General features: G+C 43.3%; 1 protein-coding gene across 1 annotated transcript in view; it reads right to left on the bottom strand.

The window, feature by feature from the left end:
• Positions 1-17,086, bottom strand: part of ZNF423 (zinc finger protein 423) — a 136,871-nt gene that overhangs the window by 8,473 nt on the left and 111,312 nt on the right. Inside the window, exons 5-6 of the mRNA XM_057375664.1 lie at positions 15,710-15,841; positions 14,042-14,157 (exon numbers count right to left, since the gene is read on the bottom strand). Of these exons, the coding sequence (XP_057231647.1) occupies positions 14,042-14,157; positions 15,710-15,841 (248 nt within the window). The remainder of the gene's footprint in view (positions 1-14,041; positions 14,158-15,709; positions 15,842-17,086) is intronic.

Raw genomic sequence — 17,086 nt, 5'->3', positions numbered from 1 at the left:
CGGCACAGCCCGGTACAGCCCGGTACAGCCCCGGCACAGCCCGGCACAGCCCCGCATCCCCGCCCCGGCACAGCCCCGGCACAGCCCGGTACAGCCCGGTACAGCCCCGGTGCATCCCCGCATCCCCGCCCCGGCCGCCCTTTGTTCTGCAGCGCACAGCCACGCACCGCCTCAGCTTAGCTCCGTGTTACACGGCTCTGCCCATCCCATCGATCCTCCAATTTTGATAGGCGTCTCTGTGTTATTCTCGTTTGAAAAATTACCTTTCTATACAAATACCTTTCTTGGAGGTTTTTTTTTGTTCTTTTTTTCCCAGAGCCAGCTTTTTCTCACACCCGCTAAGGATTATTAGATGATTTATGAATTTAATTTCTCTTCTAATTCAGGCTGTTTGGTCCTAATCAGACTTTGACAACTCACCTAACATGCTTTCCCTTTTCCACTTGAGACTAACAATTTTGTATCATCAGTCTTCTAGACCTGCCATCTCTATTCTTCCCTAAAACTCAGAATAAACCAAGTTGAGCCTATTCCAAGTGAACTCCAAACGCAGCCTAAGCCTGGCATAGCCTCTTGTATTCTATTGAATGCCTCACTGGAAAGTCTATACACTTCTTTCAAAAACACTGGGTAGAATGCTGAAGCACAAAAGCAAACGGAAGCCTTTGGGAAAATCTCCTTACCACAGCACTTTGGAAATAAAAAACACAGAGGAATACATTATTAAGAGATAACCAGAGTCTTCTGTTAGAGAAACTAGCTGTAAACACACCGTGATTCACTGAGGCACCCAATGAAACCAGGGAGCTAATAATACCTGTCCTGAGGGACCGCACGCTCCTGAGAATTTCACTCAGAAATGCAAATTTATCWGCATCCTTGTAACTTGTAGTCTCCAGCATGCCATGCACAAGATCAAAAATAAGCCGAGTGAAGAACCTTACTTATACTCCCTAAATATAAAGTTAGAGGGACAAATTTAATTACTGTTGTCAGAAGTGCATAAAACCRTAATATTTTTAGAATTCCTTCACTCCTCCATCAGCCCCACTGTTACTCCCTGACTGGGTTCCAGAGCCATTTCTGATCCCAAGAGCAGAAAATGGTTCGCAGGATCCCAGCACAGCACTCTGCCAACAATGGGCTTGGTCAGTCCATGTTTTTCTGGGAAGCTGGTCCAGCAGATGCTCAATGTCACCCTGCACCTCCACGACGTGTGACAAACCCGGTGTGCAGCAGCACCAATGCCCTGTGCCTGTGCCCTCTGCCCTGTGCCTGTGCCCTCTGTCCTGTGCCCTCTGCCCTGTGCCCATGCCCAGCTTTGCAGTGACCCTCCAAAGCTGTCCTCCAGAATGCAAACACCCATTTCCAGTCCGTTTTCAAACCTAAGCCACAGTAATCAGAGAAAGCATCTCCTGCCCACAGGGACACTCCTTTGCCTGTGCTACATCAAAAACCCCAATGCAAACCCCAGTGCTGACCTGTTTTTATCTACTTACAGGTCCTATCAGGGAAACAATGTTTCAAAGATTTTCAAGAGGTAAACCATTTTACAGGAATCCTTCATAGGTATTCCTCTCAAAAGCATGAATCATTGATTTCTTAGAAACAAATCCAAATCTTATCTCATTAATCCTACCTTGATCTAAGGTAAATCAYATTGCAGAAGCCAGTTAATTTTCGTTTCTGTGAGGGCTGGAGTCATCATTATGGAACATTTTGTGACTCCTCAGAAATTATTTCCTGACTGGGTCTTTATTATAGAACCAGAACGGTGTCTTTTCAAAAAAAATACCTACAGCTAAAGGAAAACGCTTTACATAGCACATTTAGAAGTTAAAATGCATAGGGCAAAGCTTCACTGAGTGAGTGTTTCCATGGGAATATAACTCAACAAAAGCCAGGAAATTGAGAGTTGAACCTAAAACTTGCTCTGCTGTTCACTGGTATGGCAAGGGTCATTGAACACCATCTGATTACTTTCTGTAGCTTTTCTCCCTGCACCAGCTAGGTATTCCTGGTGTTAAGGACCAGGTATAAAACAGTTTCAGTTTTAACCATGAATTTTAATGCAAACATTAACAGGGGCAGGTCTCACTTTCCTAACTTAGGCAACATCCTCCATTGAGTGATGGGAGCTAGAGCTGAACCAAGGTCAATGTGGACAGCCAGACTTGATACAAGCAGCGCCTGCCTGCAGCAGGACCAGAGCYCTTCATCCAGTAATTCCTTTAAGAAGCAGCAACTAAAGTGAAATTCCCTCTAATGGAATACTGATCTGACAAATTGTATTGCCTTGTGTTATGGGTGCACTTTTCTTAGAGGCAGATATAAATACTCCTGTCATGTGGCACCCACACACTGGCCTGATAAAATAGCTGGGCAGTGACCTGACGCCTTGGACATAATGGTTGTTATTGCTGGTTTCTAATTTCAAAAGGGAAATAAAAATCCTCCAATGCGAGTGGCTCTGCTATAAAATAGCAAGGCCATAGCTACAGAAGTGCTTTACATGCTGCCCCATTAGTGTAGATGCCACCAGCAGAGCAGAAATCTGCAGACAGGATTGTGCTCAGCCCACTGCCCACTGCCTCAAGGAATTAACCCCAGAGGAGCTAGGAGTGTGAAAGAGCCATGCAGAATTTGTTCTTGTACATAAAGGAGGGGCCAGCATATCACCAACATGAGCCGTTTCCTCCAAGCCCAGACTGCTGCAGTATGTGTGCAAACAGCTGGGTTAAATGGGATTTTCCAGCTATTGCCTACTCCATTACAACAGCATCACTGGTCTCAGGAAAATCTGCCTTCTAAACAGCAAGATGCCACGTTTTAAACAATCGTGATTTCATGCAAAGACTAAGAGCATGTGCCAGCCCCAAAGGAGGACACATTTTTCAGAAGTAAATATGTTCTAAACAACATCACTGCTCCTTTTGGAGACACAATAATGTAATGCACTGATGACAGATATGCCATACACAGCCAAACCTCAATGCCCATGGCAATTTATTCAGGTTTAACTGTGCAGCAGAAACAAATGAGGAGGCCGGGTGGTCAGGCAGGAGCTCTCTCCCAGGACTGGCACAGTGCAGRCACTGCTTTGGCCATTCCTGCTCGGTGCAGAGCTGAGGCAGTGGGGCTCTGTGGACAGGCTCTGCATGGAGGTGACCTCTGGGTGTCCATCCCAGCCCAGGATGGGGCACAGAAGACACACCAGACACTGCAGTGCATCAGCTTGAGCACAGCTGAGTGATAAGCTCAGGACTTCTGCTGCCAAATCTTGTCTGGCTCATGCAGAGTTGGGGTGACAGAGCCTCACTGAACCCCAGCTGACCTTGCACAGAGCCACGAGCTGTCTCTACACTGATCCCATCAGCACATACTGTCTCACTCTAGCATCTAGATTTTTCCAAYAAAGCCCCATCACCTCATTGAGGATAGACAATTTAGTACTTTGTAAGTTATTGCATTCACATGAAACATGAAGAAAAAGGGAATATCAACCCATCCACTGGCAGTTACAGCCCAGGTCAGATCACTGCACATGTGCACCCAGCCCTGCATCAAACACTCCCATCCCCTTCTCATTTTGCATAAGCAGAACAGGCACAGCCTGAAAAGAAGCTGTATTCTAAATTGTTTTCCCTTTCTCCTATGGCCAAAGGAAGGTATAAAACTACTCTCAAAATATGATGTTGAAGTGGGGTATAATTAGGCAAACAATAGTATATGATTGAATATACTTCTCCAGAAGGAACAACAGAAGGAMCGAATAGCAAGGCTGTTCCAGGCTTGTTTTCAGATCCCTAAGAGTAGGCTGGACTGAGAATACTGACAGCCTTCCTGACAAGAGCATGGAGGTGCAGGCAGTGACAGCCCTAYACACACACCCAGGTGCAGAAAAGCAAGTAGACCACTGACTTTCTAACAACTCCTTATCCTTTTGCTGTTCTCAGACCCCATTTTTTTCCTGGTCACTCATCACGCTTACTCCATAAATCTGACCTCATAGAGGAATGAAAACAGGTAAGGCAGTGAGGAATTAGCAGGAGTTTCTCTTAGGGAGACTTGTTAAAATCCCCCTGGGAAAAGTTGCCCCTGGGATGGGGTCACAGGCYAGGACCCCTGTCCTCAGCTCTCTCCAGGGCCAGAACCACTGCTTCTGCTGCCTTTCATGGCTGAGGAGGTAAACCCTAGGATTACACCCTAAATCTCTTACTCGGGAAATCAGGGGTACACGGAAGGCCTTTTAAATTTCTTCATGAAATTATTTTTCAAATTCCTTCTAGCAGTAAAAGTGATGAGGTCTCTACCAGCCCCACAGCGGTAGGCAGCAGGAGTACAGTATCACTCCAGGATTTCCTGTCTGGAGTCTAGGCTTCACATCTGAAATACAGCACACACACAACATTTGTATGACCGAGGAAACACAAGACGCTTGCCACACATTTATTATCTTCCTGGGGAAATGATATAGAGGACAAAAGAGACTATATTTACTCCCTCCCCAGCTGCTTTTACAATCTAATAATTTATTTCTTCTGGACATAAATTTCAGATTTAAACGAAATCCCTGAAACCTAAAGATGCCACATGGTAGAGGCTAGGRCAGTATTTCTTTCTGTTTTGGAGATGGAGTGCTTAATGCATTGCTCAGTTAACCAGCAGCCTTCAAATCAAGGGGGGTGGGAGTGGGAAAAGACAAGCAATTAGACTGTGGCAGACCCTSGATGCAAATACAGGTGACTGTGATTACTACCTTCATACACAGAGTTAAAAATATCTGGTTATTGAAAATTATTTCTCAGTCCACAGGGGTTTATCTAGGTTTAGGCCGAGATGTTTATTTTTTTCTGCAGCAGCTGTACTGGGGATTCTTTTACAACATTTTCCTTACACAGAARCTATATATCATTCACATTTCTGAAAGCTGAGGTGCTTTCTATGATGTAAGAAATCTCTGCAATTAGAAACAAACATATCTATTTTCAGAAAAATAAAATGTATCTCCAAACCCTTCAAGTCAGCAATTAAGATAGCAGCGCTCAAATGTAAAATTCCGGGATATAAATTCATGCTAACTGTTACAAATATATCCATCTGTTCACAGACTAACTAGTGACTGAAACTGATGAATGCACTGAAATGCAATTTTCGAGTCTACTAGCGTCTGTTCTCTTCTAGTAATAAACTAAATGCTTTTCAATAACTCTGCTGCTTTTGAATGCCAATTTCCATTTAAGTAGGTTCAGGTCCGCTCTAAAAAACCCCTAAAATTAAAATAGCAAATGCCTTTTCTYTCCAAAGGTCAAACTCAGCTTTTAAAGAACACGCAACATTTCAGCAAGGCAGAGAGGACAAAACTCCAATCAGATAAATGGGCTGTGTAATGATTGAGAGCCACGGCTGCCTCAGGTTTCTGAATGGGCTGTAGGATAGAATTTGGCACAGACTGATGTTGGAGCTTATATCTCTTTTACTGCAGACAAGAAATTCACTGAAATATATAAATAATGAATGTGGCTGGGGATCTCTGCTGGTACTACTGCTGGTTCTGCAAGATGCAGGAGCAGAAACATACACTGCTCCATGTTTCTGTTATTAGGGAATCCTTGTTCTCTAACAATAAACACAGAATATTTTATCTGAAATGGCTTCTGCAGCACATCCAATATAAGTTTCAGCTCTCTAGAAGTGCCAGCAAATTGCAGAAAGATAAGTTACAAAGACGTACCTAATTTGCTGTGATGAATTGTGTGCATGCTTCAGTGATCAAAACTGCAGCTGAGACCTATTATATTTAATGATCTAGACATTTCTTGTGAAAACACTCAGGCATATACTGTTATGTCTGGACAAGCATCCCCATTTTGGTCTTTGCAGGCAAACSAAGAGACTGAACTTTTAAAAGGATGCTGTACAGCACCCTCGATGAGCTCTTTAAAACYGAGGCTGATCGAGCTCCACTGTTTTCTTTAAATAACGCTTATGCTCTGCCCTTTCCAGTGCAGCATCCCTCTTCCTCTGAAAAACAGTCAGTTCCTCTGGATGCTAGCGACACTTACAGGAGGCAACAGAGCTAATCTGTGCTCAGACCCCAAACTCCACAGCAGCTACCACAGCAGAAGAAAATCTAAGGGGYTGGGTTAGAGATCTCTTCCCACCAGTAAAGAAAATCTGACGAGACATTTCAGAAGGAAAACAAAAGAAAAAAAAATTATTTGTCTACATATTACACAAGTGTTCTGTTTCTATTTTAAGGACTCTGCCCTGCTTACAAAGGCATGTGCTACCCAGCCCGGCAGGGCCAAGCTGTGGTAGCCGGTTGTGCTGTCCCCRAGGACACTGTTCCTGCACAGCCAGCTGTGCCATGGCCACGCTCACAACCCCACAGCTTATGGCCCCTGTGCTCTGAGCCTCTACACAGAGCAGCAGCAAACAGGGCTTCCTGCTACCYTCCTATGGGGACAGGGATCAGGGTCACCTTGTGAACATGTCAAGGACTTTGGAATAAAAGGTCTGAGGTTTCCAGGGCTTTAGATCTGCCTCTTCCAAAATCCTCCTGCATAGAACTGAGTATATTGTTCAACCTTCCCTTTTCAAATTTGTAAAACAGGAAAAAACAACCTTTAAAAAGTGCTGGTAAACTTCATTCTTCGTGGTTATAACAACCACAGAGATCTGCAGAGAGAATCCACATAATTGTCTTGCTACACACACCCAAGAGCTCATGCTCTCCCTCCCTGGTCAGTCTGAGCCTTTTTCTATCATTCATTGTTCAACAAAACACAGCAAAACACAGATGTGCACTTTTGACTCCAGAAATAAGGATTTCAAGTGCTGAAATTTTCATTCACCTGAGGAGCTGCTAAATACTATCACAGTGGTAATTTGTGATAGTGTGGTAAAGAATGAAGAAAAGGTATTTTTAATTGTTGACATAACAAAATTAATTTTCCATCCCTAAACTTTTTCTCATCTCTCCTGTGAGCTCTGATGCAATGTTACTGACTGGCACTGCTGAAATGCCAACTTGCATTTCTCATCCCTAATTTCTCTCTAAATGTCATTAGTAATTGTTATTGCCAGACCAGAGAGTGCAATCTGGTCTTTCTGAAAGAAAATCYATTTCTCATTTCTTCTCCTGTGCTTCCTCCTTTTGGTCAGGATGGATGTTTAACACAGCCCCTGTGCTCTGCTTCCAAGAGGATGGGATTGCATTAATGTATCTGGAAGTACAACATTCCTGCTTTATTTATTTACATATAGTATGCCTGGATCCTTATGAATATCAAATTGTATATTYAGAAGGGTTTTCAAAGCACAGCTTTCAAGAACACTAACAAGTCTTAATTGAATAAAGCTAACAAGTAGGGGAAGGGAACTCCCTTTAATGTGAGCATGCAGACTCCTCTCTGTATGCTTCTGTAATTTACCCTTTTTGGTGGGCAACAATGCTGTCAAATATAAAAGTACATTATATGATTTTCCTCTCTTTTTGTCACATGGAGAACAAACCTCTTCAGTGAGATGTGTAAACTGATCCAGCTTTGGTCTGGATTACTGTATCACCCTCATTGCCCTAAAAAGTAGAAGTGTTTTCCACCACTAAGAAGGGAGATGAGCTTAGACATCTGTGTGCAAGGGAAAACCTTCCAGTGTGAAAGGCCAGCTCCTTGCATATGACTRTGTATTGATTTCTATAGTTATGTGCAGCACCTACAAGATTTGCTCTCTAGTACTTAGAGGCAAGTAACACCTTAGCACTTTGAGTCAATTTTAGGAGGGACTCTGCATTATGACAGACCTTTAACAGAACTCCCCATAATCAGTACATCTTACACTTTCACATCTGCATTATATTTGTAAGGTATATAAAGTAATTAATTCAAAGCTAAGCCGCATTTCCATACCCATTAACTAAAGGCATCTTATCTCAAAATAAATAGACATTTGAACATTTCCAGCCAGGAACTGTGCTTTCAATAAACACAATTGATGCATATACATTGTCTCTTGGCGGCTTACACTCCTGCCCATCTGTTGGGATGGCATGGTGCCTGCGCAAAAGTTGGTTGGCCCCTTGCCCTAGGGCATAGATGACAGGCATCGACGGGTTTAGCTGGGCAGCCTGAGCAGCGGATCCCAGTGCCATCTCTGCTGGAGGAAGCCCCGTCTGTGTGCCAGCACTGCCACATTGGAACGACATGCCTCCTTACACTTGATCACACATGTTGACACTTGGGTGCGCTTAAGTGCATTAATGACTAAAACGATGCCTTTCACCTGGCTCCCTTCTTTTTTTCCTCCACTCTGCACGGCTGCTGGGTTTTCTGCACATGTTAATGTGAAGTTGTGTGCGCCGTGTTAGCCAGGGCCAGCCGAGAAAGGCCTTAATGTTGTAAGAAATGAAGGAGGGGTTTTTGTTACGGGCCATGCTGCTCCAGTGCCAGACATGTCYTCATCTCAGGTGAGAGATCTTTCTGCATCTCACTGAAGAGACCTCAGACAGGATAAAGATTATCAGCAATATACTGATCACAATTATCTTTGCAAATGAAAACAACACTCCACCCTGGCACTGCGCCACACACAGGACAGTTCAAGATTTCTGCACCATCCTTTGTTGCAGCAGAGATGGCCATGCAAAGAGGCCACACGGTCCAGATTCTGTTGCTGTTCCAGCCTCAAACCCAGCCCCAGCCCCAGCAAACACCACCTGCCTGTGTGCAGGGGAAGAAGGTGCTGGCTGATAAATCACACAGAGGGGCATGAGCATGAACAGCCCTTGCTCTTAGATCACCCTCTGTGAATACCACGCCCAGGAAACCTCTGGCATTGCCTGCACAGGACCCCAACTACAGCTGCTGCAGACCCAGCAACAGCCCYACACACTCTGCAGTGGTGTTTCTTAGCTATGATCCTTACCACAGCCTGCTCCTAACCCTAAATTTTCAAACAGCCACGTGTTCCCTCTCCTCCTCTGAATTTAAACACACATATTGCAAACCAGAGACCCAATAGGTAAAAACTCTTCCCTACTGTGAAAACAGATCAGAGATAAAACTTGAGGTTTTGCAGTCCATAAAGAACATTCAGACAGGCAGACTCAACATGATGGGTATGTGCCTAAAGCACTTTTAATTTTTAATTATTGTTAGTAATAATTATCTGACTGCGTCTGAATGAAACCCAGCAATATGGCTGGAATAGATTTTGGTAGTCTTGTAATTTATTAGCTTTGTAACTACTAATAATTAAAATTTAACAATACTCCAAGCACCATAGCAACATTTTTTTTTTTTTTTTTTAAGAAACGCTAGCCAAATCTGCTAGGATAATTTACTAGGTCATTTTCAGGATTTTAAAGGAGGACTAACATTAAAAAAAAAATAAAATAAAGAATTTATTTAAAGAAAAGAAAGTAAAAAATAAGGAAAAATAGAAAACAGGCTCCTAAGAGYCTATCAACAAGGAAAATGCAAAGATAAACATGTAAGTCCTGAAAYACAGCAAAAGTTACATCAAGTGAAAGCACTGCCTTGAGATAGAGTCAGATTTCAGGTCCCATTTGTCCTGCCATCCACACGGGGAAAAACATTTCCTGCAACTTCATCAAGATAGCACAGAATTGCCTTTCTCTCACTACCTGAATGGACACTGGAGCCCAGAAGCACTGAGATATTGCACTGTTGCAAGCACACAGTTGGTTGGAAAAAAAAAAAATTACTTCTATTTAAGCAAGCTTTCTTATATCCCCCAAAGCAGGCAAAGTCCATTTTTTAAATGGAGCTGGAGACATAGCTGGGTACAGACCTAAAATTGCTGAAGTATCTTCAGGGCTCCAGTGGGTGAAGGCAGCCCTTGGACACAGCCCTGCAGACTCGCCTGCAGKCAGTGGCTCCCAGCCAAGCCAAGGGCTCTCCTTCCCCTCTGTGCTTCAGGGGACACTGCTATACCCAGATGGCCCCAAGGACCATGGCACGAGCAGCTGGAGATGCTGCTGCCCATTCCCCCCTCCCAAGAGGCCAGCACAGGTACCCAGCAGCGTTTTTGTGTTCCCCACTGGGTCACATCAGACCATGGGGCAGCTTRCTGTGCTGCCCCTCGCCTGGGCAGGTCACAGTCCTCTACAGGAGGCACATCTATCATCARGCTGACATTAAAAGCAGACTTAAAAAGGGAAAACCTGCTTAGGGCTTGATCTGCTGTAATCAGCAGAAAGAATCCCAAGGACTTTGATGTGGACCAAATCAAGCCCCTGGAGGACGTTCATGGTAAATCATTATTAATATAATGAGTGCAATTTCTGTGCAGCAGCTCATGCCTGTTTATGGATATATGAAAATCACCAGCTTTTCACATAAAATAAAATGAGAGGGGAGACAGACCACGGTGTTAGCCAATGAGCCATAGTAGCCACTCTCCTTTTGATATGTGTACATTTAAAAAACTGGGCATTTAAAATGACAGCACATTCCTCCAGTGAAGCTCTCTTAATTTAGTGGTTTGACATATCTCCAAATCTGAACAGAAAAGAAATCCCTTTATTCATAGCAGGCAATAAAACACCTGAACACCTGTGCTAGGAAAGACCTGGCAGGTACCCTGCTCCCTTGGTACCTGGATTATTTGCGCATTGTTTATTATATCCCTTGCCTTAGTTTTCATCAATTGTAATCATTTAGRAGGAAACAGTATGATTAACAGTACACAAGCAAACAGCAGGAATTAATCCTTTAAATACAAATACTTCACCGGTTATGTGATGGCTCCTTGGAAAAGCAGCGTGGCAAAAGAGTACRCACAAAAATCCTCCTCAAGTTTTCTCTGAAAACCACTCCTCAGTCACAATTTGCTTAATACAATTCTCGATGTAAGCAACTGAGGAGGGATCTCTCCTTGCTATGAATCACAGCACAAATATAACTCTCAGCACCCATTATGTGTCATCACTTCCGACCCATCTTCGGGGTTGGCAGGRTTCCCTGCTATGTTTTAAATAGCAAAGATCAAAATTTCAGTTGACAAAGAGCAWGCTCATCTCCCACATCCGAGTGCCCATGGCTCTGGCTGCTTCCAAGGAGCTGGATCAGAGCTCCCAGCACAGCTCCTGGAGATGGGGATCTGTTGGAAAGGGCTCCTTCTGCCCTACACACGACACCCCAGCCCTGCACCTCTACCCTGGTTTCTGTGAGCATGTTTCAGTAGAGGGAATGAAATGCCATAGCCTTGGTGTTTTATATACTATTACCAATCTGCTCTTTTTCCAGGAGAATTTCATGATATTCATAGCTGTCAATTGTACAAAGTGAGGATGTGAAAAACACAGAGCTGCCTTTCCTCTTCTGCCCTAAGGGTGTGTGGGGTTATCACACATACTCTYTCCTTTGTGTTTCATACTTATCCTTAGCATGTTTTCTTTCCCTATTTCCAGTGAGATAATGTAAGCAGTTAAGTAAGCATTCTCCTTTCTTTTCTTGTGGCAATATCATCAAAGAAACCTCACTGACTCATTGCTCCAGATTCTCACCAAAATTTCCACTGTTTATGAAGCAAGTTCAGTTCAGAGTGTTCCTAAGCCTTGGTTTTACAGCTCCATCAGATGGTGTAAATTTCAAAGCATAAACCTATATTAAAATCCAACTACTAATTCAGCAGCACAAAGAGGGTTTGATCACTTCCAGAGCATTAAGCTACCAAAGCAGTATCTGCACCAGCCACTACAAGTACACTTAGAGCAGCATTTACAGTTTCTCATCACATGCCACGCATGGTGTTTACCCTGTTTAAAAAAAATACGTTCAAAAATGAACAGGGGTTATTCACACCAGCTCATGACATCTCTAAAAGTTACCTTTTCCCATCGCTTCCTGTCATTTTCCCCACCTTCCTGTTTTTTCCCGATTTTCTAAGAACCCCACTCTGAATTTCTTCTTGAAGTAGTTGAGTAGAACGCTCAATTTTTTAAAAAGTCTTTTCAGTGGTTTCACTTAAAAATAGAAGGAAAACAGCGCGTAGGCTCAGATTTTGATACCAGTTATTTCATGCCAGTAGGAAAGCAAGTTCAGAACTGAACAGTCAAATTCATCAAGCRGAGCCCCTTGATGGAGGGTGATTTGCCCACACAAGAATAATTGCACAGTTAAAGACACAGAAAGGTTTATGCAGATTTAACCCTAAGTAGCAACTGGTTGTACAACTGGTTCACTAAAATAATACTAAATCTTCATTACTCAACAAAAATATAACCAACAGTTGAGGAATTTAGAGCAGGCAGCTTACACAMCAGAAACTAATGAGATAATCACACCAAAGCAGACTGGTTCAAAAGTCTKAAGCATTTCTGATTTATACACACATTTTGTGTCCTCCTTGGCTCCAATATTTGCATTAGTAAATTCCCTGGCATAAAGTAAACACACATTTCTGAGTCACTACCGAAATAAATACTAAAACTGTGCAGTTAAATATTGAATTTTATCCAACCAACATCATTCAAAACTACTCATGTAATTATTATGAATTATTATGAGCAGCAAAATTTTGAGTGCAGAAAAATCCTGCATAAAACCAGAAAAATTACAATCCTAATTTATATGATTAAAGCTGACATTTGCAGCAATTGTGCAATGCACAAAACTTCAGAATTGAAACACTGTGTAATTAAAATTGGTAATTGCAAAAAACAGGCTGCTTAGACTATAATTTAACCAGGTTCCCTTTATTTGATCATCTGATTTTAAAGGTTAATGCAGTGGCCTAGGAAGCCAGTGTGCCCATTTTAATTGTGCTGGCATTTTGACCAAACACCACTTTAAGGGAGATATGGGAGGAAAAATCAAAACTGTCTTTGCAAGCCACTGCTGCCTTCATAAAACGTTCATCGTGAGAACACACAAACCCAAAATCTGCTGACTTTATTAAAATATTAACAAGGTATAGTTAAAACTTTTGTACACTTATGCAAATCAGGTCGCTAGAACAAGGGAAAGAAGAGATCCCCTGGGAGAAAAAAAAWATAAAATCAACAAAGTGAAAAGATCAGCCATCCTTCCACAGCATGACAGCACAACACAAGAGGCAGCAGCTTGGGAATTCAGCAAGATAAATAAAAACCCTCCAAAGTTTAAGTAAATCATGGTTTATAAAGCTAATAGATTTAAATGAGGCATATGGTACCATTCTATAAAAAGACCGCCTTTCCCAGGGGATGGAGCAGTATTTTGGTGGCCACGCTGCACAGGTATTTGTGAGGGGCCAGCAGAGTGGGCACCTCCCCACGAGCTCTCTGGCAGGGCAGGCTCTGCTGCTCCATTGCCCAAGAGGTTCCTCGCACACATCCCACAGAGGTTCAGGTCTGTGTGGGTTTAGCACTAYGGGTTTTGGTGTGATTTAACCCCAGCCCCACTGCCATGGCTCCAAGGAGGCTCCAAATGTAGCAGCAGTCCCTCCAGAAGGTTTGGTAACCCTGGGAATGGGCACAGGCTCTGTGGAGCCTACAGCTGCTGTGGCTGTGCTGCCAGGGAAACTGGTGTGCAGAACCACAGCTCGGAGATGGGATATTGCCTTGGAGGAGCTGCTGCTCGAGCATCATGTCGAGCTGCACACACACTCTGCTCTCATACCTCAGCAGGGAAAATTCCTTTACTTATGATTTAACAGTGAGGGAGAGGATGGGGCAGCTACCATTTGCTTAGTCTTTGTATGTTAATCAGTCCCTAAATTATTAATAGRGAAAAAGAAATTATTTACAAGGTGTTTGACGTAGACATGTAAGGATGTAGCAACACTACTGTCAAGAGAAATACTCATAAATCATGATATCTGTCTTGTCTTATTTATTTATTTATTCCAGCCATGCTCAGAGACCCTTTTCTCCTCCAGGCACCCAGAGAAGCAGGGGGAGACTGAGAGACTTTTTAAGGGCAGAAGAAACCATACCAAGGTTAGGCACCTTTTCTAAATGCTGCACAAGGGTGATGGTTGCACAGAGAAATCAACGGCTTTAGCTTTGTTTTTACTCCTGTTGTAAACATACCTGAAGCTCTGTTTGAAAGAAGAACTTCTGTGGGCACTGGGAACAGTCATAAATTTTGTCTTCCTGCCCGTGGACTGCAAAGATGTGCTGCTGCAGTTTGTTTGCCTGTACAAAAACTGAAACAACACAGTACAGTTAGTTGAGATCGCTCCAGATAAAGCACCTCGCCTGGAACCGCACTTCAGAGCCTTTGCAATTGTAAAAGGTGAGGAAATCTGCCAGAGAAGTGCCGATACACTTGGCTCAGCAGAATTTCCTTACAAGTAGTCAATTTAGAGTCTCCAGGCTGACAGTCAGCTTACTTCTAACAGACTCTACATCCTGTATGGATTTTTGATATTTCACATAAAGCTAACACTGCCCACAGGTAACTGGAAGAACTCAGCCATCAGACCAAAGAGAGGACGTCACTGCTCCCGCGGGGAGCCCTGGGCCCACGGCAGGTGCATAAGATGCATTTTTAATGCAGGACAACTGGGCCAGGAGAAGCCTTGATGGCTGGTCTGGAAGACACGTGGCCCAGAACAGCATTTCTGGCAGATATGTGAATCTGAAAGGGCAGGCTTRCCACAATTTTTAGATCTTTTAAATRGGTTGACCATTCAATATAAAAGAAAAAGATTATTGTTTAACAGCACAAATAYCACAGCATCTGCATTAGGATTCTGAATTGACAATTATTCTGACTTTATCAAAGGAACATATTGAACCACAGTTTTAGCTGGGTAAAAAATATATCTGATTTCATTTTTGTCTCACTTTATATGAATGGTCATCTGTATGTGAAAATGGCTTCTTCAGCAGAATTTAACACATGAACTCGAAGTTTTTTTACAGCACATTTCAGAAAGGATAAATTAACTCCAAGCTCACAAAAATACCAATTTCTCAAATATGGGCCAAACCCTAAAGAATGTGGGTTCACCTTATTCACACCAGTTAAAGGAATTGCAGTTGCTGCCATGCCCTTTTACTGACAACAGGTCCACAGTGACACCTACATGATCCCTATCTCTCAAACAGATTGGAAATGCAGATGGTAACTACTGTGTTGAAGACAATATAAAAGGCAGCTCCTGGAAAAGCAAGATCACCCCTGATCATTTGCACTGATGAGACAGTTTAAAGGATCTTCAGAGAAGGGATATCTAGCAGGCTCTCAGACCGGAGTTCGAAATGCGCCACTGTAAGAAAACGGGGCTTAAAGTAACCTCTGAGAGGGCAGCTGGGAAAACCATACAGCTGCACAATTTGGTCCTATCAAACCTTTACTCCCCTTTACTCAGCACTGTGAGTGGACCATGACCCATCTGACCTTTAAAGGGTCCTTGCTCAGGTGCATAAGGGCTTGCAAGAGCAGGTCCATATTTTGCAAGTCCTGCACTTGGGTACACATAGCATCTTTGGGCCACAAGGCATAATGGAATTTAAATTGGAATTGTGGGGGCCATGCAGAGCCCTCTGCGTGTGGCAGCACTGCTCGGTGTCAAACGCCACAGAGCTGCTCGTCAGAGCGAGCCCCAGCTTCAGACAGAGGATATTTGAACATTTCCAAGCACAGTATTTCTTTTTCCCAGGGAAAGGAATACAGTATTTTACAAATCCCCCGAGTGTCATTTCTGSATCTAGCCATGCACGCTGAGGCTTGTCTTGGCCTCCCTGTCTTACCTGTGAAACAAACAGGGCATTTGAATGTGCCTCCCATCCCCTCAAAGCTGTGCTCAATCAGGTGACACAGGAGCTTTGCCGGAGAGTCAAACATCTGGTTACACAGCTTGCACTCATGATTGATGCCTTCCTCTGCAAGGTTCAAATGATACAACTTGTTAGTGACACAGCAGATTAGCATCGGGGAGGCAGCAGCGGCCGGCGGGGAGCGGCTGTGGCGGCACACAGGACCCCCAGGACCCCCGGCCACTGCCCCAGCCCAGACCCAGCTCAGCCCAGCCCGAGCTCAGTCCCAGCTCAGTCCCAGCTCAGCCCCAGCCCAGCTCCGGGCAGGATGAGCCGTTGGATGTTCAGGGGTGCAGCCCCCCATGTTTCGGCTGCGCTGAGAGCGGCCCTGTGCTCCATCCACCAGGAACCCACGCGGGGCTCTGGACAGCCCAGAGCAAAGGGAGAGCAGCCCTGCTCTGGGTGCAGATTRTTAAAGAGTCAAACAGCATTTCAAATGGCTTTAACAGTGTCAATTCAACCACCAACACTGGCACAGGGCTGAAGCGCTGTCTTCACCTCAGAGTACACTGCAAACATACGGGAGAGGAAGGAACTACTGGAGAATAGCAGGAGCTGAGACCAGAGTGTCAGCGTAAATTTTTGTATCTATTGGCTTTTTACATGGCAAAGAGAGACCACTGAAAGTATTTAAATGTAATTTGAAAGCGTAATTTCCATGTCATATATCTTAAGTATTGAATACACAGGRCCCATTTTCAATATCTCCATATTTTAACTGAACTCAGTAAAATAACAATAATTATTACTCTTGGTTCAAGCCTACTACTTTTGTAAGATTATATGCTTCTCTGTTTACTGAAGTTTTGGTTCTGGGTGCAGCTGAGCCTTTTCTTRAGGTACTGAAGCCCTATTAAAGCAATTTTCACACATAAAAGTAAACAATCCTTTGGTTTTCTTGAAGGAAGAGAGGGAGTTGCAGAATTTTAGAAAACATAATATACAATTTATAAAAATCAGAAAACCACCTAAACATTTTTAATATTGTGGCTGGTTTCTGCAAATACTTCCTGAAAATATATCTTTCCTTTACGGTGGCAGCACATGAACTTCTCATGAAATTGTGTTTTAAAAACTAAATAAACTCTTCCTTTTGTTCTACACTCAGCGTTATCAACCACCAATGTCAAATAACAATGGTTATTAATTTTTAGTAACAAGATTGCTGAGAAGCAACTACATTAGTCCATGAACTAATTCCTGCCAAATACATTTGGACCTTATAAATAACATGAGTCCTCAGAAGCACGGTCTTTACTTACAGTTGCTTCAAATTAGCTTTTTCTAATCTTAAAGGGGCTAAAGAGAAGG

This window comes from Malurus melanocephalus, unplaced genomic scaffold (genome assembly GCF_030028575.1).
Source record: "Malurus melanocephalus ecotype Western Australia unplaced genomic scaffold, MMel_1.1 scaffold_254, whole genome shotgun sequence".
Lineage (NCBI taxonomy): Eukaryota > Metazoa > Chordata > Aves > Passeriformes > Maluridae > Malurus > Malurus melanocephalus.
Note: the sequence above shows the minus strand (reverse complement) of the source record. Positions and strands in the feature narration are given on the sequence as shown.